This window comes from Gobio gobio (assembly GCF_949357685.1).
Source record: "Gobio gobio genome assembly, chromosome: 17".
NCBI lineage: Eukaryota > Metazoa > Chordata > Actinopteri > Cypriniformes > Gobionidae > Gobio > Gobio gobio.
The window spans coordinates 49,613,180-49,630,679 of record NC_137110.1 but is presented as its reverse complement, the minus strand read 5'-3'; the positions used below and the strand labels follow the sequence as shown (position 1 = coordinate 49,630,679).

Here is a 17,500-nt window from a genome sequence, read left to right as displayed (position 1 = left end):
ATTAAAAAGTTTGAAAACCTTGATATAGAGAATATTGGAAATTCATTGGCAATAAACAAACATTTCATTTTGATGGTTTAATACTGCCTGTCGCCAATAAATGACTTACAAAAACACATTAAAAACCATCTCAGTGAAACTGCTTAATTTTATTATATAATATTATATTATTATGAAGAATTGAACTGTCCTGGGCGGGATTTTAATAGTATTTCTTGGTAAAGAAGACTACAGTTAACATCACTGTGAAATGTGCGCAAATTAGTGACTTCTGAATTAACTGTTTAAAAAAAAAAAGTTTTTAATATATCACTGTTACATCAAGGGTTAAATAAAATAGAAATGGCACATTAAAACGGAAGATGTAACCACTTTTTTTGTGTGCGTTTACGTGCGCTGTACATGTAAAGAATGTTTTTGCTCTGGTGACCAAAATGTCCGCCCAATAGAGAAACGTTTTGCTCAGCGAGAAAAGAAATTAGAGGGAACCTTGCCTCTGAGTCTGTACAAATCGAGTAATATGTGCACAGGCACTAACTAAAAACAAATATGTAATTTCATGTGGCATTTTCGCTCATAACTTCATGAAACATGCACAGATTATTTATTTACAGCAGATTCTCACGATTAAAATGAGCCCAAAATCATATAATACATAATCCATTGCATTGATCACAAGATATTCCTCATGGCCATTTTATAAATGCCCATAGGGGGCGTCAAGGGCTCAAACAAAAGGCTTCCTTGGTTCCAAATGCTGTAACTTATGATTACTTTATGCCATCACCACACAATTTGATCCAGGTGCAGCTCACATGTCGTAAAGTTTCATCAACAAAAATATTTAGTCCGATAAGAAAGATATGTAAAATTATAATAAAAATGATATATATTTGTGTCAGTTTCTCAGCATGAGAATGTCCTAATGTAGGCTGATTTATATTTCCTAAATGCCTTGACTCTCCTTGATGTAGTTTTGGTGTTATGAGTCTTTACTTTTGTGTGCGTCTCTCAGAAAAAACAACTCTAAAAATGCCTTCAGCTCTTAAAGGGTTGAAATGCTAAAATTATAAGTCGACCATTGATATAAAGTGTAACTAATGCACACTTAAATGTTTTGTTTCATTTTAAGTGATGGTCAGTTTGGAGGACATGAAATGATAAGGCACCTGTGTTTAATGACACTGTTTACACCGATCAGGCATAACATTATGACCACCATGGGCACCCTGACTGGTCAGCGGCTGTGCCGCCCCATACACAACAAACTGAGATGCTCTGTGTATTCTGACACCTTTCTATCAGAACCAGCATTAACTTCATGAGCAGTTTGAGCTCCAGTAGCTCGTCTGTTTGATCGGACCACACGGGCCAGCCTTCACTCGCATCAATGAGCCTCGGCCGCCCATGACCCTGTGGCCGGTTCTCCACTGGTCCTTCATGACCCTGTGGCCGGTTCTCCACTGGTCCTTCATGACCCTGTGGCCGGTTCTCCACTGGTCCTTCATGACCCTGTGGCCGGTTCTCCACTGGTCCTCCATGACCCTGTGGCCGGTTCTCCACTGGTCCTCCATGACCCTGTGGCCGGTTCTCCACTGGTCCTCCATGACCCTGTGGCCGGTTCTCCACTGGTCCTCCATGACCCTGTGGCCGGTTCTCCACTGGTCCTTCATGACCCTGTGGCCGGTTCTCCACTGGTCCTTCATGACCCTGTGGCCGGTTCTCCACTGGTCCTCCATGACCCTGTGGCCGGTTCTCCACTGGTCCTCCATGACCCTGTGGCCGGTTCTCCACTGGTCCTTCATGACCCTGTGGCCGGTTCTCCACTGGTCCTCCATGACCCTGTGGCCGGTTCTCCACTGGTCCTCCATGACCCTGTGGCCGGTTCTCCACTGGTCCTCCATGACCCTGTGGCCGGTTCTCCACTGGTCCTCCATGACCCTGTGGCCGGTTCTCCACTGGTCCTCCATGACCCTGTGGCCGGTTCTCCACTGGTCCTCCATGACCCTGTGTCCGGTTCTCCACTGGTCCTCCATGACCCTGTGGCCGGTTCTCCACTGGTCCTCCATGACCCTGTGGCCGGTTCTCCACTGGTCCTCCATGACCCTGTGGCCGGTTCTCCACTGGTCCTTCATGACCCTGTGGCCGGTTCTCCACTGGTCCTCCATGACCCTGTGTCCGGTTCTCCACTGGTCCTCCATGACCCTGTGTCCGGTTCTCCACTGGTCCTCCATGACCCTGTGGCCGGTTCTCCACTGGTCCTCCATGACCCTGTGTCCGGTTCTCCACTGGTCCTCCATGACCCTGTGGCCGGTTCTCCACTGGTCCTCCATGACCCTGTGGCCGGTTCTCCACTGGTCCTCCATGACCCTGTGGCCGGTTCTCCACTGGTCCTCCATGACCCTGTGGCCGGTTCTCCACTGGTCCTCCATGACCCTGTGGCCGGTTCTCCACTGGTCCTCCATGACCCTGTGGCCGGTTCTCCACTGGTCCTCCATGACCCTGTGGCCGGTTCTCCACTGGTCCTTCATGACCCTGTGGCCGGTTCTCCACTGGTCCTTCATGACCCTGTGTCCGGTTCTCCACTGGTCCTTCATGACCCTGTGGCCGGTTCTCCACTGGTCCTTCATGACCCTGTGGCCGGTTCTCCACTGGTCCTTCATGACCCTGTGGCCGGTTCTCCACTGGTCCTTCATGACCCTGTGGCTGGTTCTCCACTGGTCCTTCATGACCCTGTGGCCGGTTCTCCACTGGTCCTTCGTGACCCTGTGGCCGGTTCTCCACTGTTCCTTCCTTGGAGCACTTTTGATAGAGACTGACCACTGCAGACCGTGAACACCCACAAGAGCTGCAGTTTTGGAGATGCTCTGACCCAGTCGTCTAGCCGTCACAATCTGGCTCTTGTCAAACTCGCTCAAATCCTTACGCTTGCCCATTTTTCCTGCTTCTAACACATCAACTTTGAGGACAAAATGTTCACTTGCTGCCGAATATATCCCACCCACTAACAGGAGATGAAGAGATCATCAGTGTTATTCACCTGTCAGTGGTCATAATGTTATGCCTGATCGGTGTGTTTATATGACTTAACTGCAAAATAATTTACTCAGTCGTTGCACATGTCCGGCAAACCAGTCATAAACGGATGAAATGCACATTGTGTTCATACCCCTCCTGTTTTCTTTAAGGGCACTTGGCAGTATCTGTGTAGAATTATGACGAAATTACACTGGGGGAAGTCTTGCTGTACCATTTATCTCATGTCTTTCTCATTCACCACAGCTTGTGTCTCCGCAGTCAATAATTTATTAAAGCAGGTCATGTTTGCACTTTATGCTTATTTGCTCTGCCACATTAGATGTGTGTGTTGTGTGTTAGTGTTGTTGAACAGCAATAACAGGCTGTGTTTTTGACTCTAGAGATTGACCTGTTTGCCCTGTAACTTGGGCTGATTTTGCTTTCCCTTTTTGAAGCTATTTGCATACAAGACATATGAAATAGGTTTCAGTTTTGTCTCGTGGCCTCTGGCAGGATTTAAAGGGACAGTTCACCCCAAAAAAAAAAAAATTCTCTCATCACCTTCATGTTGTTTCAAACCTGTATAAGTTTCCTTCTGCTGAACACAGAAGAATATACATTGAATAATATGGTACAGTTGATGGACCCCATAGTATTTTTACCTCAACATTCTTCAAAATATCTTCTTTTGTGTTGTATACCAGTGTTTTTCAGACGTAGATCACTTACAAGCACATTTTTAACAAGTCTTGATTCGTTAAATAACTAGAAATGAATATGAATGCGTCACTATAAACCTCAGTTGTTGGTGTTTACTTTAAACATGTGTTAGGGTATGCGTTATATTTCATTTTAACATTAAGAGAATCTCTTGTATAGTAGTGAATCCTATTATAACCCACATTAAAAAATACTATAGTATAAATATATTTTAGTAAAATTACTCTAGTAAATACTAGAGTGTTTTTGAACTACAGTAAATTGTACTATATTATAGTATTTACTACACTTTGTTAATTTGCTGTAGTATATTTATTATAGTATGGTTCAAAAACACTATAGTATTTACTAGAGTAATTTTACTGTAATATAGGCCTACTATAGTATTTTTTCATGTGGGAATGTTATATTAATTTGAATGAATTTTGTTTTTCAAATGAATTTGGTCATAATACAGACCTAATGCGTGAGTGAGCTCTCCTCTAGGGTGTGTGTGTGTGTATGTGTGTGTGTGTGTGTGTGTGTGTGTGTGTGTGTGTGTGTGTGTGTGTGTGTGTGTGTGTATGTGTGTGTGTGTTTTTGAGAGTGTGTGAACATTGCATGTCAGTGTGTTCTCGTTTATTTTGTTTATTTTTTCTCTCAAAACCTTACATCTACTGAGGTGTGTCCCATGTGCCAACTAACACCGGCCTCCTTCAAGCCCCATGTCTGTCAGTCTCACCACGGCAACCGAGTTTTGTTTTCCGTTCATCACTTTCGGTTCTGACTCAGTGAAACCGGCCGGTCGGATCCGCCCACCGCGGAGAAACGAAACTAGACCGGTACTTAAACACACGGACGAGATAAAGACGCACTAGTACTGAAGACATCATAACCAGGTGAGTGCTCGAGATCATATTAAACAACAATCGCTTTGTTTACACGATTATTTATGTTATATCTACTGTCATTTGCTGCCGCTGCTGTTTTTATTCTCAAACCGTTTGTGTTTATCCTTCTCATTTCCGGTAGTAGACAAGTAGCTACGCAGCCATTTCATTTTATATTATTAATATTATTGTTGTTGTTTTTTAAAGGAAGAACGCGAGTAATATTATAATTTTGCTATATTATAACGTTACAATATATTGTAAAATGACATCTGGTACTGTAGGTGTGTGTTGATATATAGCCTATTGAAATGAAACATCAATGGTGTATCCGGCTCTTACATCAGCTCTATTTTACTAAGCAAATGCAATAGATTTCAAAGGTTAGTCATGTAGTCACCTGTGTGTGTGTGTGTGTGTGTGTGTGTGTGTGTGTGTGTGTGTGTGTGTGTGCGCGCGCGCGCGTGCGCGTCTTATGAGAGATAAATTGTTGCTATGATGATAAACAATATTTTGCAATCAGTATCCCACATACAATTATAATGTGTAACTTTGTAGGCTACTGTTACAAAACTGATATATGCCATAGAGTTTAAATCAGGAAATACTGACAGACTTCACTCATATTGACAACATGAAGAAGTATTTGATCTTGTTTGTGATGGCACTGATTCATATGCATCTACTTTTGAGAGATTATAACTAAGGATTTGAGCAAGTTTTTGCATTGTATTGTGCTGTTTGTGTGATATATGGAGAAATGCACATATACAGAAGTCACATAGATTGAAATATATTAATAATTAGATTTTCATATATTTAAATGTCTTAAATCTGAATAGAAGAAAATATATGTTGTACTTGTATGTAAATATATTTTGAAATGTATATTAAAAATATATTTAAATATTTGATTTTGGCCCCTTTTTAATATTTTTCAAACATTAAATGTATATATTATATATATGAATTTCCTTTATATGTAAATAAGTTAAGATATCCATATATGTATCCATTAATCGCTCCATTAATAAGATATATATGTGCATATGTTAATTTTTAATGTGTTAATATATTAGTTTTTTGTATATGTGAATCTATTTTTAAACATTCAAATATTTAATTAACCTTTTAGTACATGTGTGCCTCCATATATGTAAATATTTTCATTTTCTATACATCAAAATGTCACATTTTCCAGACAATGCAAAAAGTTTGAGCTGGTGGATATAATCTAAATTTGTTTGCAATTAAGCAAGGGAACACATTCTACACACAAATAATGGGTAACATTTGAATTTACAGTGTCCTTGTTACATATGTTATACAGTAATAACATTAAATTATGCATAATTACATGCAACTAACTCTAAACCTAACGTACATACTAACGTAGTTAATTAATGTTACTCAGTACTTAAATATATAATTACACTGTAACAATGCCACCTTAAAATAGTGTAACCAAATAATGTTTTATATTTTTATTGATGTTCCATACATATATATACACACACACACATATACTGCACAATCACAAAATGAATATAAATCCAGCAACTTGAAAATGAAAGCTTTACTGTAAACTTGGGTTTGCAGCAGGTCTATAATCCATTGGTGTAATTGCCTTGCAGAGACATTAACAGCTGTATAATGGCCAATCCAAGAGGAGGAGGACAACAGAGAGGAAGAGGAGGCTTCTTTGGCCCTCAAAGTAGAGGTATAGATCTTTCTTTTTGCTTCTTTGCATTCTGTCTTTTAACACACAGTGTATCATTATAACATAACTTTCAACGCACTCAAATGTATGTAATATGATAAAACAGCACTGCATTACCCCACATACGCATGAGTGGAAGAAAAAGCTCCACCGCTCTCGAGCCGAGTGTCACACTCGTCTCTCATTAGCAATCGCTCCAGCGGCCTCGTTCCACTCACACAGCTTTCAGCCCCACCCTGCTTCATACTACAGTAACGTTAATGAATCTTTAATACGTTAGCTCATCCATGAATATGATTTCTGCCCGAGTCCCGTCAGATTATTTTCCACCGGCTGTAGAGGTGAAGACGACAACAACTCCCATGATTCCGCGAAATCAAGCCGTCATCAAGCCAGGCCCGGTTCTAGTATCAAAGTAAAGTGCAGATAGGCTAAGCAACGGGCTCCACCATAGCAGTGTACATTGAGAAATTTACGATTATTTATTTACAAGTATTTGACCAATAATTGGAATATTAAAGAAAACATTTTGCTACAAATTGTCTATTAATCTATTAGTCTGCCTTTACATTGCTTTAATGCGTTACTAGTATTTTAACATATCTCCCTGAGAACCAGAAAAAAAGGTTTTGTGAATTTAGATTTGTTTTTTCCCGGTCATTATTGTTTGGGGCATAAAAAACAAATTTATATAGATTTTTTTAAATTCCAATGTTATATGCTATATCTTCTGCTCTGTAGAGGACACTTATATTGAGAAAATTAAAAGACATGAATAGACAACCAATGGGATTTTTGTTTAAATTTTTATGCTTCAAGTTTGTTTATTCCAAATTTTGTTTAAAGATCATTCTCAATGTTATGAAAGATATAGAATAATTTGATATACCATTTTACTTTATGCAATATGTGTGTAAACATGGCCATAAATGGCATTCCCATTCTAGGCAATGGGTCTATACACTGTATCTAATTTGCATATTAAAGGGTTTTGGGACAGTATGTAAATGTAAAAAGATGTTTAATAATACTTTCATAAGAACATCTTGCATTTCATAAGAATATCCAGACTTAAAACTGTGTATGTTCGTTGTCAGAGAAATTAGCTAAATAATGTCCTCTACAGCGGCAAAACCTCTATTCTGGGTCTCAGGAGGATATTTCTGTCTGGTGCAGAGTGGCATTTTTATTTAGATGGTCACTTCTGAAACTTTGCAGCATGCATTTGGTCGTCTGTCCTCTTAGCAATAATAGTATTATTCGATGAATGACTGTAGCCTCGAAAGTGAGCCAAGATTTAGCCAAGATCGCTACGATCACTAAAATGCTGGTGCTTTGTCAGTTCATCGCGATCTCACAAAGTTCCGTTTTAAAAATGAAGCCGTCAACAATAAATCTCTTACTTGCATTGTGTCTTTGACTTTGTTTGTTAATGAGAGGTTTCGTGAGCCTGCATTAATGCCGCCTTCACGTGCTATCGCAAATTTGATAATTTAATATGAGCTCATTGCATTCAAGTTTCATTGCATTCAATGTGAGGGCGTTCATGTGCAATTTTACCTAGGAAACTCGTATTTACGATAATCGCGAAGCACGTGAAGGCAGCATAACTCAGCACTGAATAAAAATTGCGAATTGCGTTTTGAGCGGTGAGTTTCTGATCGCGTTCAAGAAATCAACAACTATATCTGTGATTGGCTACATTACTCACCGCAGCAAAAACACGCTGTAAATAGATGAATTTGAATCTGCCAAATCTGTTTCGCCAATATTATTACTGTATCAACTGAGGGTGCATTTGCTTGCGTTTGAGGGTGCTTAGCATTAAAAGCTAGCGTATGGAAGCACTTCTATGAAGTTGAAGGGGAAAATGAGCTGGCCACACTATATATGCAAGTTGTGTCAAACTAAACTACCGGTAAAATATTTTCGAAACATGAGAACCACAAACTCTATCGCAAATTTGAGTGTCAAGGATTTGCATCCGTATTCTCTGCAGATGTTAATTTAGTGTTCAAATGTTCATTTTATAAAAGCTTTTTTCGATTGTGGTATACAGCAAAAAATGTGTCTGTGCTCAGGATTTAGTTTGAAGTCATAAGTTTTAGCCTCTATGATTTATTAGTGTACAGTATAAGAGCAGCTGTATGTTATTCAGAATATGCTGAAGTCCACAAGCACTACTTTTGTATGAGAGCTGCTGGTACAGAATTCTATATTTTTGTTTTAAAGCTGTGATTTTGGTACAGCAAAATGTTTATTTTATTGTCTGAAGGATTATATTGCTCATTGAGCGTAACAGGAGGTTATTACTTTAAATGTTAGTGATTCAGAATATGCTGAAGTCTGTATTAATTTAGGGGAGAGCGGGGCACAACCTAACGCTTTTTGACTGTCTCAGTATTTATTTTTTCTCACATTAATTCCCCACATGTCTAGTACAATGATGTGGTTGTGTTTCATTAATACAGTGTATACTTTTTTCTTGATTTACCCCGAAAGAATGGAAGTGAAGTGTGACAACATGCCCCATAGGTGGGGTACCTCGTAACATGACCAAAGTACAGCTTAAAATGTTACCTGATATAATCAAAAAATATATAAGACAAACTAAAATATTTTGTCAATAAAATACAATTATTAACTTTTTAAAAATAAAATAATGGAATTTTTTAATCATTAAAAATATACTAATTTTTGAGTTTGACAACAAACACATTGCTAAATACAGATAAAACGCATAGCTAAAAACATAATAATAACGAATAATTTCTGAACATTGACTCTCATTAGTCATTATTCACCCTTTTCTCATGGTTTCTCAAATTAATTCATAAAAGTATAGAATATAATGTCATATTTCTAATAGGGGCTCATTGTTGTAACCCCATCTGTACAACTGGGATGTAAACCGTGGCTCGTGTCTTCTGCTGTTAGATCAGCATTAAAGAACATCTCAACTGTTAAATAACAGATATAAGATTACAATAATATCAGATTTGTCTTATTTTAAATAAACACAAAAAACAGCAATGAAAAATAAACTTAAGTAAGAAATTTTCTTTTGCTGTGGTTAAATAAATGTTCAGTGATATCTTCCAAAGATTTTTTAAATTTTGGCGCTATTTTTTTCTCTAAATAATGTTGTAAAGTTAAGTTTCGTCATCCTGGCATGTGTGGAAAGTGTTAAACCATGCGTGTTACAACTAACCCCGCGTTAGGTTGTGCCCCGCGCTCCCCTACTACAAGTAGGCTGCTACAGACACTTCCTGTTGGTTTTTTGCAATGTTGGGACATATTCTGGCAAATTCAACCTTCCTGTTGACTTGTAAAATCACTTCCATTTGTTTTATTAATAAAAGATATTGGAAGTAAATAAATTATGGGTCGGTACAAATAAAGTACTTTTAAAGTACCAAGTGAGAAAAAAAATTTGTATAGAAAAAAAGATGCTCGATCATCGGATCGCAGCCTCTGAATCGTAATCGAATCTAAACGTGAGGTGCCTAGAGATTCCCACCCCTACCGTCCTGCAGATTTCAGTTCCAACCCTGCTCCAACACACCTGTCTGTAATTATCAAGCAGCCCTGAACATAGATATACATAATAAAGGCTAGATGTCTCGTCCGCGCTGCTGGCCAGTGGAGGTCGACATCCGCACCTGGCGGCCATCTTGTCACAGTCAGCTCGCTCACTCGTAACATTGTGTTTTAATGGTGCATGTACTTTTTAAATAACCATATCTTTCTCAATTTTCTACTGATTTTCAAACTGTTTGGTTTGTTATAAATCGTTTTTAAGTTTTCGTCATAGTTTTTGTCATCCAACACTAGTTTTTATTTAGTTATCGTCTCGTTTTCGTCAGTGAAAAAAAGTCGTTGACAAAATTATGACAAATTATTTGTCAACGAAATTAACACTGGTATCCATCGACAGAAACATACATTAGCGGAACTCGGTCTGTCTGTTTTACGCTTTATTATTTTCAACAAGCCATATCATATATGCGTCGTCAGATGCGGTGCAAGTGAGTGCCGAACCGTAAATGGAGGATCCACGGTTAAATTTTTTACAGAACCGTTACACCCCTAATCCTCATTAATTATACACAACAATTTTATTTTAACAGGTGGTTCTGTGCCAGGTCAAAGACAAGCAAGTAGGTCTCCCAATCGAGTCCGAGGAAGAGGAGGTGGCCGAGGGGAGGGAGGAGGAAGAGGAGGAGGTGATAGGAGGAGTGGGAGTACTAACAGCCAAAGGGAAAGATGGCCGGATGAAAATGCACAAGGAGGAGGAAGAGGAGGAGGAGATGGCAGGGGTCGAGGTGACAGGAGGAGTGGGAGTACACACAGCCAAAGGGAAAGATGGCCGGATGCAAATGCACAAGGTAGAGGAAGAGGAGGAGGAGGAGATGGAAGGGGCAGAGGACCGTGGAGAGGAGAAAACAAGCCACATGTCCACCGCCCTGTGATAAGGGGACGCCCAATTAATGCATCTTTACCCTTACGAGCATTTGGGAGACCTGGTTATGGGATCACTCATCAAAATTTTGCCAATTATCCTGTTCCGGCTCCTGTGAATTCAATCTACCACCCTGCAGACCAACAAGCCAGTGGAAGCACACAAGGTGAAGAACCTCAAAGAGGAAGAGTAGAAGCTATGAGAGGTCGAGGGGGTCATGGGAGAGGGAGGGGAAGAGGGAGAGACGGCACACCTGATGTACGCAAACTGGGGTATAAAATGCTCGAAGGGCTACTGGAGAAAGAAGCGTCCGAGGTGGCCATCACTCTTTCCTCTTCCAGTGGGCTTAAGAATCTGCTTGAGGAAGATACGATGAAAAGCGACTTGGTGCTGCTGATCTGTCAGGTTCTCTGCAAGGCCTTCCAGTCTCGAATCGACCGCAAGAACGTGCTTCACTTGGCTCGTGTCGTCAAGGACTCAAAGTTTTTCTGTTACTTCCTGCCGCATCATGTGACTGGAATGATGTCAGAGTACCAGCAAGCTCGGAGGGATCAGTATCCCCAACATCTGAGCAACATCATCAGCCTTCTCACTGATGTTCTCAACATGTTTCCACACAGCTCCGTCCTGTCCGTCTCAATGTTGGTGGCTCTTTTGAAACAATCCATCAACCAGTTGCGTGCCTCTGGTGTGCGTATTCTCGACAGCACTGATGAGGACTTGGAGAGGGTGCAGGGTTTGGTTGACCATCTCCAAGAGAAATCAAGGGAAGGCACCTTGCGGTCGGATAACTACTCCTTCCTAGCAGATGATGAGGACGCCCCACCTGGGGAGGAAGACTTCAGGAGGATGAGCATCTATCCAACCACTGAGGAGTTCCACCATGACCAGAGGCCTTTCCTGAGACCCAACATAATGTCTCAAAGCTTCCCTAATGCTCGCATCTATCTGGACACGCACTTCCGACTTCTGCGGGAAGATTTCGTGAGGCCACTGCGAGAGGGCGTCAGGGATATCCTGAGGATCCAGCACAATGATAACACTGGAGTGCCATTGGAAAAGAGGCGTTTTGATGACATCCGAGTCTACCGTGACACCCGATTGATTTTACCACTCTGCACATCAATGGGAATCGCCTACAAAGTGCAGTTTGACCCACGGCCTCTTAAGGTAATCATGAATGACGAGTGTCTTTTCTGTTGTCCGAGAGAACTTAGGCCCTATTTACCCCTGGTCGATCGGATCACAAGTGGACGACTAACGTCTAAAACGTGAACGTTTTTAGCTTGTGTACTTTCGACCACGTCCAAAGGTAGTAGAAAACGCATTACTCCCTGCTCTCTGCTTACTAACCTAATGCGTAAACATTATGGGAAGCGAGCTAGCCAGACGGGATTCAAACTTTGTTGGCTTGAGACCCAAGTTTGGGCTGAAGATGAAAAACCTACCAAGCACAATGTTCTCTCGCCATTCCTAATTTCTAACATGCAATGTTTTTGCGGCTTTCTGAGCAGAACTAGTCTCCGGACGTTTTTCCGTTGTCTCCGGTCGTGTTTATATGTAAACCGCGCAAGCTTATGTCATCCATTAGATCTGAATAAACACATACATTTACCTGTCCATAGACCCTCCCCTCAAAGAAATCAGGACAGAAGTGGTTGAAAGTGTCTCCCTCGTCTACTTGTGATCCGATCGACCAAAACACATCTTGAAACCAGATGTAAACAGGGCCTTCATGTCTTCTGTAATCCTAATCATGCTCTCACCATTGTTCCTTCTATCAGTTTATATTTCACTGCAACTTCTCTCACAGTTTGTCCGGTGGGAAAATTCCAAGCGTCTTCTTTACGGATCCCTTGTCTGTCTCTCCATGGACAACTTCGAAACCTTCCTGTTTGCCACTGTGGCCGATCGGGACCCAAAGCAACTAACGCAGGGACAGGTGAATCTCTGTTTTTCTTCGGAGAGCAGGGCCAGAATGGCCACGGTTCAGCCCTCAGACTCCTTCCTGATGATCGAGACCACGGCTTACTTTGAGGCCTACCGATACGTCCTGGAAGGTCTCCAGGAGCAAGACGAAAATGATGTTCCCTTTCAAAGGTACGTAGGTCTTCTTTACTTGTGCAAAACTCTGTAGGTGGTTGCTATTTGGTGGCTAAGGTGTTGTGAATGGTTTTTATAGGGTTGTTTTTTGGTTTCAAGGGTGTTCTGGAGGTTTCTAGGTGGTTTCAAGTCAAAAGAGCTCACTGTCAAGTAGGGGTGTGCGATATATTTAGTTTATGATAATATCATGATTGTTATTTTAACAGTGTACAATCTGACATGATCTAATATGTCCCTCACTTTACAAAAACACACCTAGAGAGTGCACGCATACACACTTCGTGATGTAATCTAGTAGGTTAAACTAGTGCACGCTTTCACAGCATGATTTAGTGTATTAAAATGCATTTATAATGGCCCCAATATTCAAGATAAGTGGGCAAAAAATACCTCTGTATGTCTATTATATTTAATTTAATCACACAAAAAGTGCTGTTTTTTTTTAACAAATGATTTTATACAACAGTTGAATAAACAAGTTAATATTAAGTGACTTAGAGTTGTTAAGTGATTTTAGACACAATATTGCCTGTTTTTGCTCTATTTTGCCATCAAAAATAGTTCCAAACAAAACCACAGGACTGTTATGCGTCTCTGAGCAACACAAAGCTGTGTTTTGTTACTGAAAGAACGAATCGTTTGAATGAATGATTCAGTGACTTGCTCATTAAGATGAATCAGCCATTTGATTGAATCGGTTGATTCCGTGTTTCAGACGAACACAATCAGAGTTATATTAAAAAAAGTCTTGGATCTTCCAAGTTTTATAATGGCAGTGAATTGTTGTTGAATCGTTTTTGAAGTCCATAAAAGTGGGCGGTTAATAAAGGCCTTATAAAGCAAAGCGATGCAATTGTATAAGAAAAATATCCATATTTAGAAATATCTAGCTTCCACCAGATCCTTCCGTTTTCAACTTACGGGAAAAGTGTAGTGCCTCTCGCAGTTCAAAAGGCTTACACTACGTCTGACAACTGGACACCAGTTACGCTTTTTTTCCGATTTGGCCGAAGCTAGATAATTTACTTTATAAAGTTTTAAATATGGATATTTTTCTTACACAAACGCATTGCTTCGCTTTTTAAGGCCTTTATTACCCCCTGGAGCCGTGTGGAGCAGTTTTATTAATGGATAGATGCACTTTTATGATGGATAGATGCACTTTTATGATGGATATATGCACTTTTATGATGGATATATGCACTTTTATGGACTTAAAAAATGAGACAACAATTCACTGCCATTATAAAGCTTGGAAGAGCCAGGACTTTTTTAAATATAACTCCGATTGTATACGTCTGAAAGAAGAAAGTCATATACACCTAGGATGACTTGAGGGTGAGTAAATCATGGGCTAATTTTCATTTTTGGGTGAACTAACCCTTTAAGACAGCGAAATGCTTAGTTCCTAAATGAATCAGCAGTTTGAATGAATCTGTTGAATAAATGATTCAATGACTCACTCACTAAGACAGTCAAATTCACATTTAAAGTATCTTTTCATTTATTAAATCATTTCAAATATCAATATTCAATGTTTTATGTTTAAAACATAAAAAACAGTAATACAATAATAAACCTAAATTCCACTTCAGATGCAGTTTCTGTGTTTCCTTTGCATTGCAAAGATGAATTTTGTTGATACTTATTTAATTTGATTGGTAACAGTCCTATTGTGTCTTATTATTCGAAATTAATTTATTGATTTAAATGTAAGAATTTGACACAAAAGATTATGCATCCATTTATTTAAGTATAAAAATGGCTTTATAAAGGTAAAAGTGCCCATAAAAGGTAAAAATCAATATAAACTTATAATTTATGAAGAATATCTAAAACATTAAGAGTCAGATGTTCACGCCAGTCCTAAACCTGCCAAGGCACCAACACAATAAACACAGCGAAATATCGTCTAATTATCATTATCAATAAAATCCCATAAAATATTGAGATATCATGTTTTGTCAATATCACACACCCCTAGTGCCAAGTCATATTATTATAGGTGCCAGGTCTGAACAATAGTTATGCTTGACTTGGGAAACACATGTTTTTTTTTTTTTTTTTTATATGATAATGTAAACGTGTGTTGTTTTAGGTACATAGTGGAGTGCAACACAAATGTGGATCCTCCAGCTTACCTTCGAGAGGAGGGAAGGTCATACGATCTGTCGTGCATTATGGCAGAAGGGAAGGAGAAGATCCCGCCCTTTAACCCCCTGACCCCACACGCCTGGCCTGATGAGGAAACAATGGGTCTCGATGAAAGCCAACTTCAAGCACTGAAACTGGCCTTGACCAATGAGCTGACAATCATACAGGGACCCCCGGGCACAGGTGACTGTTTTAAACTATCTGGAATAATGCATGGTCACTCTTGAGGTCAAGTTGCATATGCACAAGGTACATTTTACCATTATAGATGCACCCTGTTTCTGGGCTACACAGATATCTGGGAATGGTTTTGAAGATGCTGTTTGTTTTCTTCTTTGCAGGAAAGACGCATGTAGGACTAAAGATCGCTCAGGCTTTGCTAGAGAACCATCAGGCCTGGTCACATGGTCGCCCTATGCTGGTGGTCTGCTACACCAATCATGCGCTTGACCAGTTTCTAGAAGGTACTATTTTATTTATATTTATAAGAGCCTGTGGCTGAATTCTCACTTGCTTTGAGGGTAATAGCATGGACAAAAACGAGATTTTAGATCATGGTTATTTCCATAAGATTAAAAGGAGAAGCCTCCTCCTTCTGAGCTCTTTCTCATGATGTAATCTCACGTCTCAGAAGTGAGTTTTTTTTAAGCTTTTAAACTTTAATGGCTACTCCAGAGAGTACAAACTAGCACAGTAAGCGATAACTCTACAGCTTCATGTATGAGATATTTCATATATTTAACTTGTGTCCCAGGCATCCATGGCTTCTTAAAAAAGGGCATCGTAAGAGTTGGAGGACGAAGTAACAGTGAAACTCTGAAGAGTTTCGGTCTGAGGGAGCTGACCAGGGCTCAAAACTTCCGGAAAGGTTTGCCACAGCACCTGAGGAAAGCCCATCATGAGGTGAGCCCTCTATGGACATAACTCCTATTTCATTGTGACATTTCTGTGCTTTATTATTATTTTATTTTATTATAATGGTCTATTATGTATTCCACTGTCGGTCGAATAAACATAATTATTTTATTTTATTTTATTATACTACTAGTCTATTATTTCTTAGAACTGTTATTGGAATAAAGTAATAATAGATAGATTATTTTATTATGCTAGTCTATTGTTTCTTAGGACTAAAAAAATATTTAATTTTATTTTATTATACTAGTTTATTATTTCTTGGGACTGTCAGTAGAATAAAAATATTTGTTTTATCTTATTTTATTATATGTCTATTGTTTCTTAGGACTGTCAGTACAATACAAATAATTATTTAATTATATTGTATTATTTATTTTATTATACTAATCTATTATTTCATAGAACTGTCAGTAGAATACAATAATGATTTAATTTAATTTTATATCATTATAGTAGTCTATTGTTTATTAGGACTGTCAGGAGAATAAAATAATTATTGTATTTTATTTTATTATTTATTTTATTATGTCTATTGTTTCTTAGGACTGTCAGTACAATAAAAAATAATTATTTAATTATTTATTTAATTATACTACTTTATTATTTCTTAGGACTGTCAATAGAATAAAAAATATTTGTTTTATCCTATTTTATTATGTCTATCGTTTCTTAGGACTGTCAGTACAATAAAAAATTATTATTTTATTTATTTTATAAAAATGTTACTGTATTATACTGCTAGTCTATTACTTTTTAGGACTGTCAGTAGAATAAAAATAGTTTGTTTATTTTATTTCATTATTTTATTTTATTATACTAGTCTATTATGCTTTAGGACTGTCAATAGAATATTTAGGGGCCAAGCACCGAAGGTGCGAAGGCACCTATTGAAACCGTTCCCGTTCTTATTATTATTATTCATCTTCTTCTTCTTCTTCTTCTTCTTCTTCTTCTTCCGCCACGAAGTCTATGGCAGCCCATAGAACCGTATGGTAAAAAGTTGTGAAATTTGGCACACTAATAGAGGACAGTCTGAAATGTCACCGTAGCAAATTTGGAGTCTCAAACTCAATCCCTCTAGCGCCACCATCAGTCCAAATTTTGACTCATGTTTATGCTAATAACTTTTGAACCATAAGGGCTAGAAACAAAATTCTTTTTTCCTCTGATTCCTTGGCTCAAGGCGATTCGATTGCACCCTATGACGTCATTTTCCGTCATAAAAATTTTCCCGCCATTTTTAATTTTCCGAAAAACCTACTTTTACGAACTCGTCCTAGACGGTTCATCCGATTTGCACGAAAATTGATCCAGATCATCTTCAGACCATGCTGACAAAAAATCTTGCAAATCAAGTTGATTCGTCAAATCATTTGCGATAAACGCGCAAACAAATTTTACGTAGCGGTTGCAAAAACACTCTTAAGGCAATATCTCCGCAACGCTTTATCGTATTTAAACCAAACTTGGTACATGTCATCACAAGCATGACTTGAGGCAACATACAGCGTTTCGGCGCAGCGCCACCTACTGGTC

At 39.1% G+C, this 17,500-nt stretch overlaps 1 protein-coding gene across 1 annotated transcript in view; it reads left to right on the top strand.

Moving 5' to 3' along the window:
• Positions 1-4,534: 4,534 nt before the first annotated feature.
• Positions 4,535-17,500, top strand: part of znfx1 (zinc finger, NFX1-type containing 1) — a 40,488-nt gene continuing 27,522 nt past the window's right edge. Inside the window, exons 1-7 of the mRNA XM_079840146.1 lie at positions 4,535-4,616; positions 6,242-6,327; positions 10,458-11,959; positions 12,603-12,889; positions 14,991-15,229; positions 15,388-15,510; positions 15,801-15,949. Of these exons, the coding sequence (XP_079696272.1) occupies positions 6,261-6,327; positions 10,458-11,959; positions 12,603-12,889; positions 14,991-15,229; positions 15,388-15,510; positions 15,801-15,949 (2,367 nt within the window). The 5' untranslated portion in view covers positions 4,535-4,616; positions 6,242-6,260. The remainder of the gene's footprint in view (positions 4,617-6,241; positions 6,328-10,457; positions 11,960-12,602; positions 12,890-14,990; positions 15,230-15,387; positions 15,511-15,800; positions 15,950-17,500) is intronic.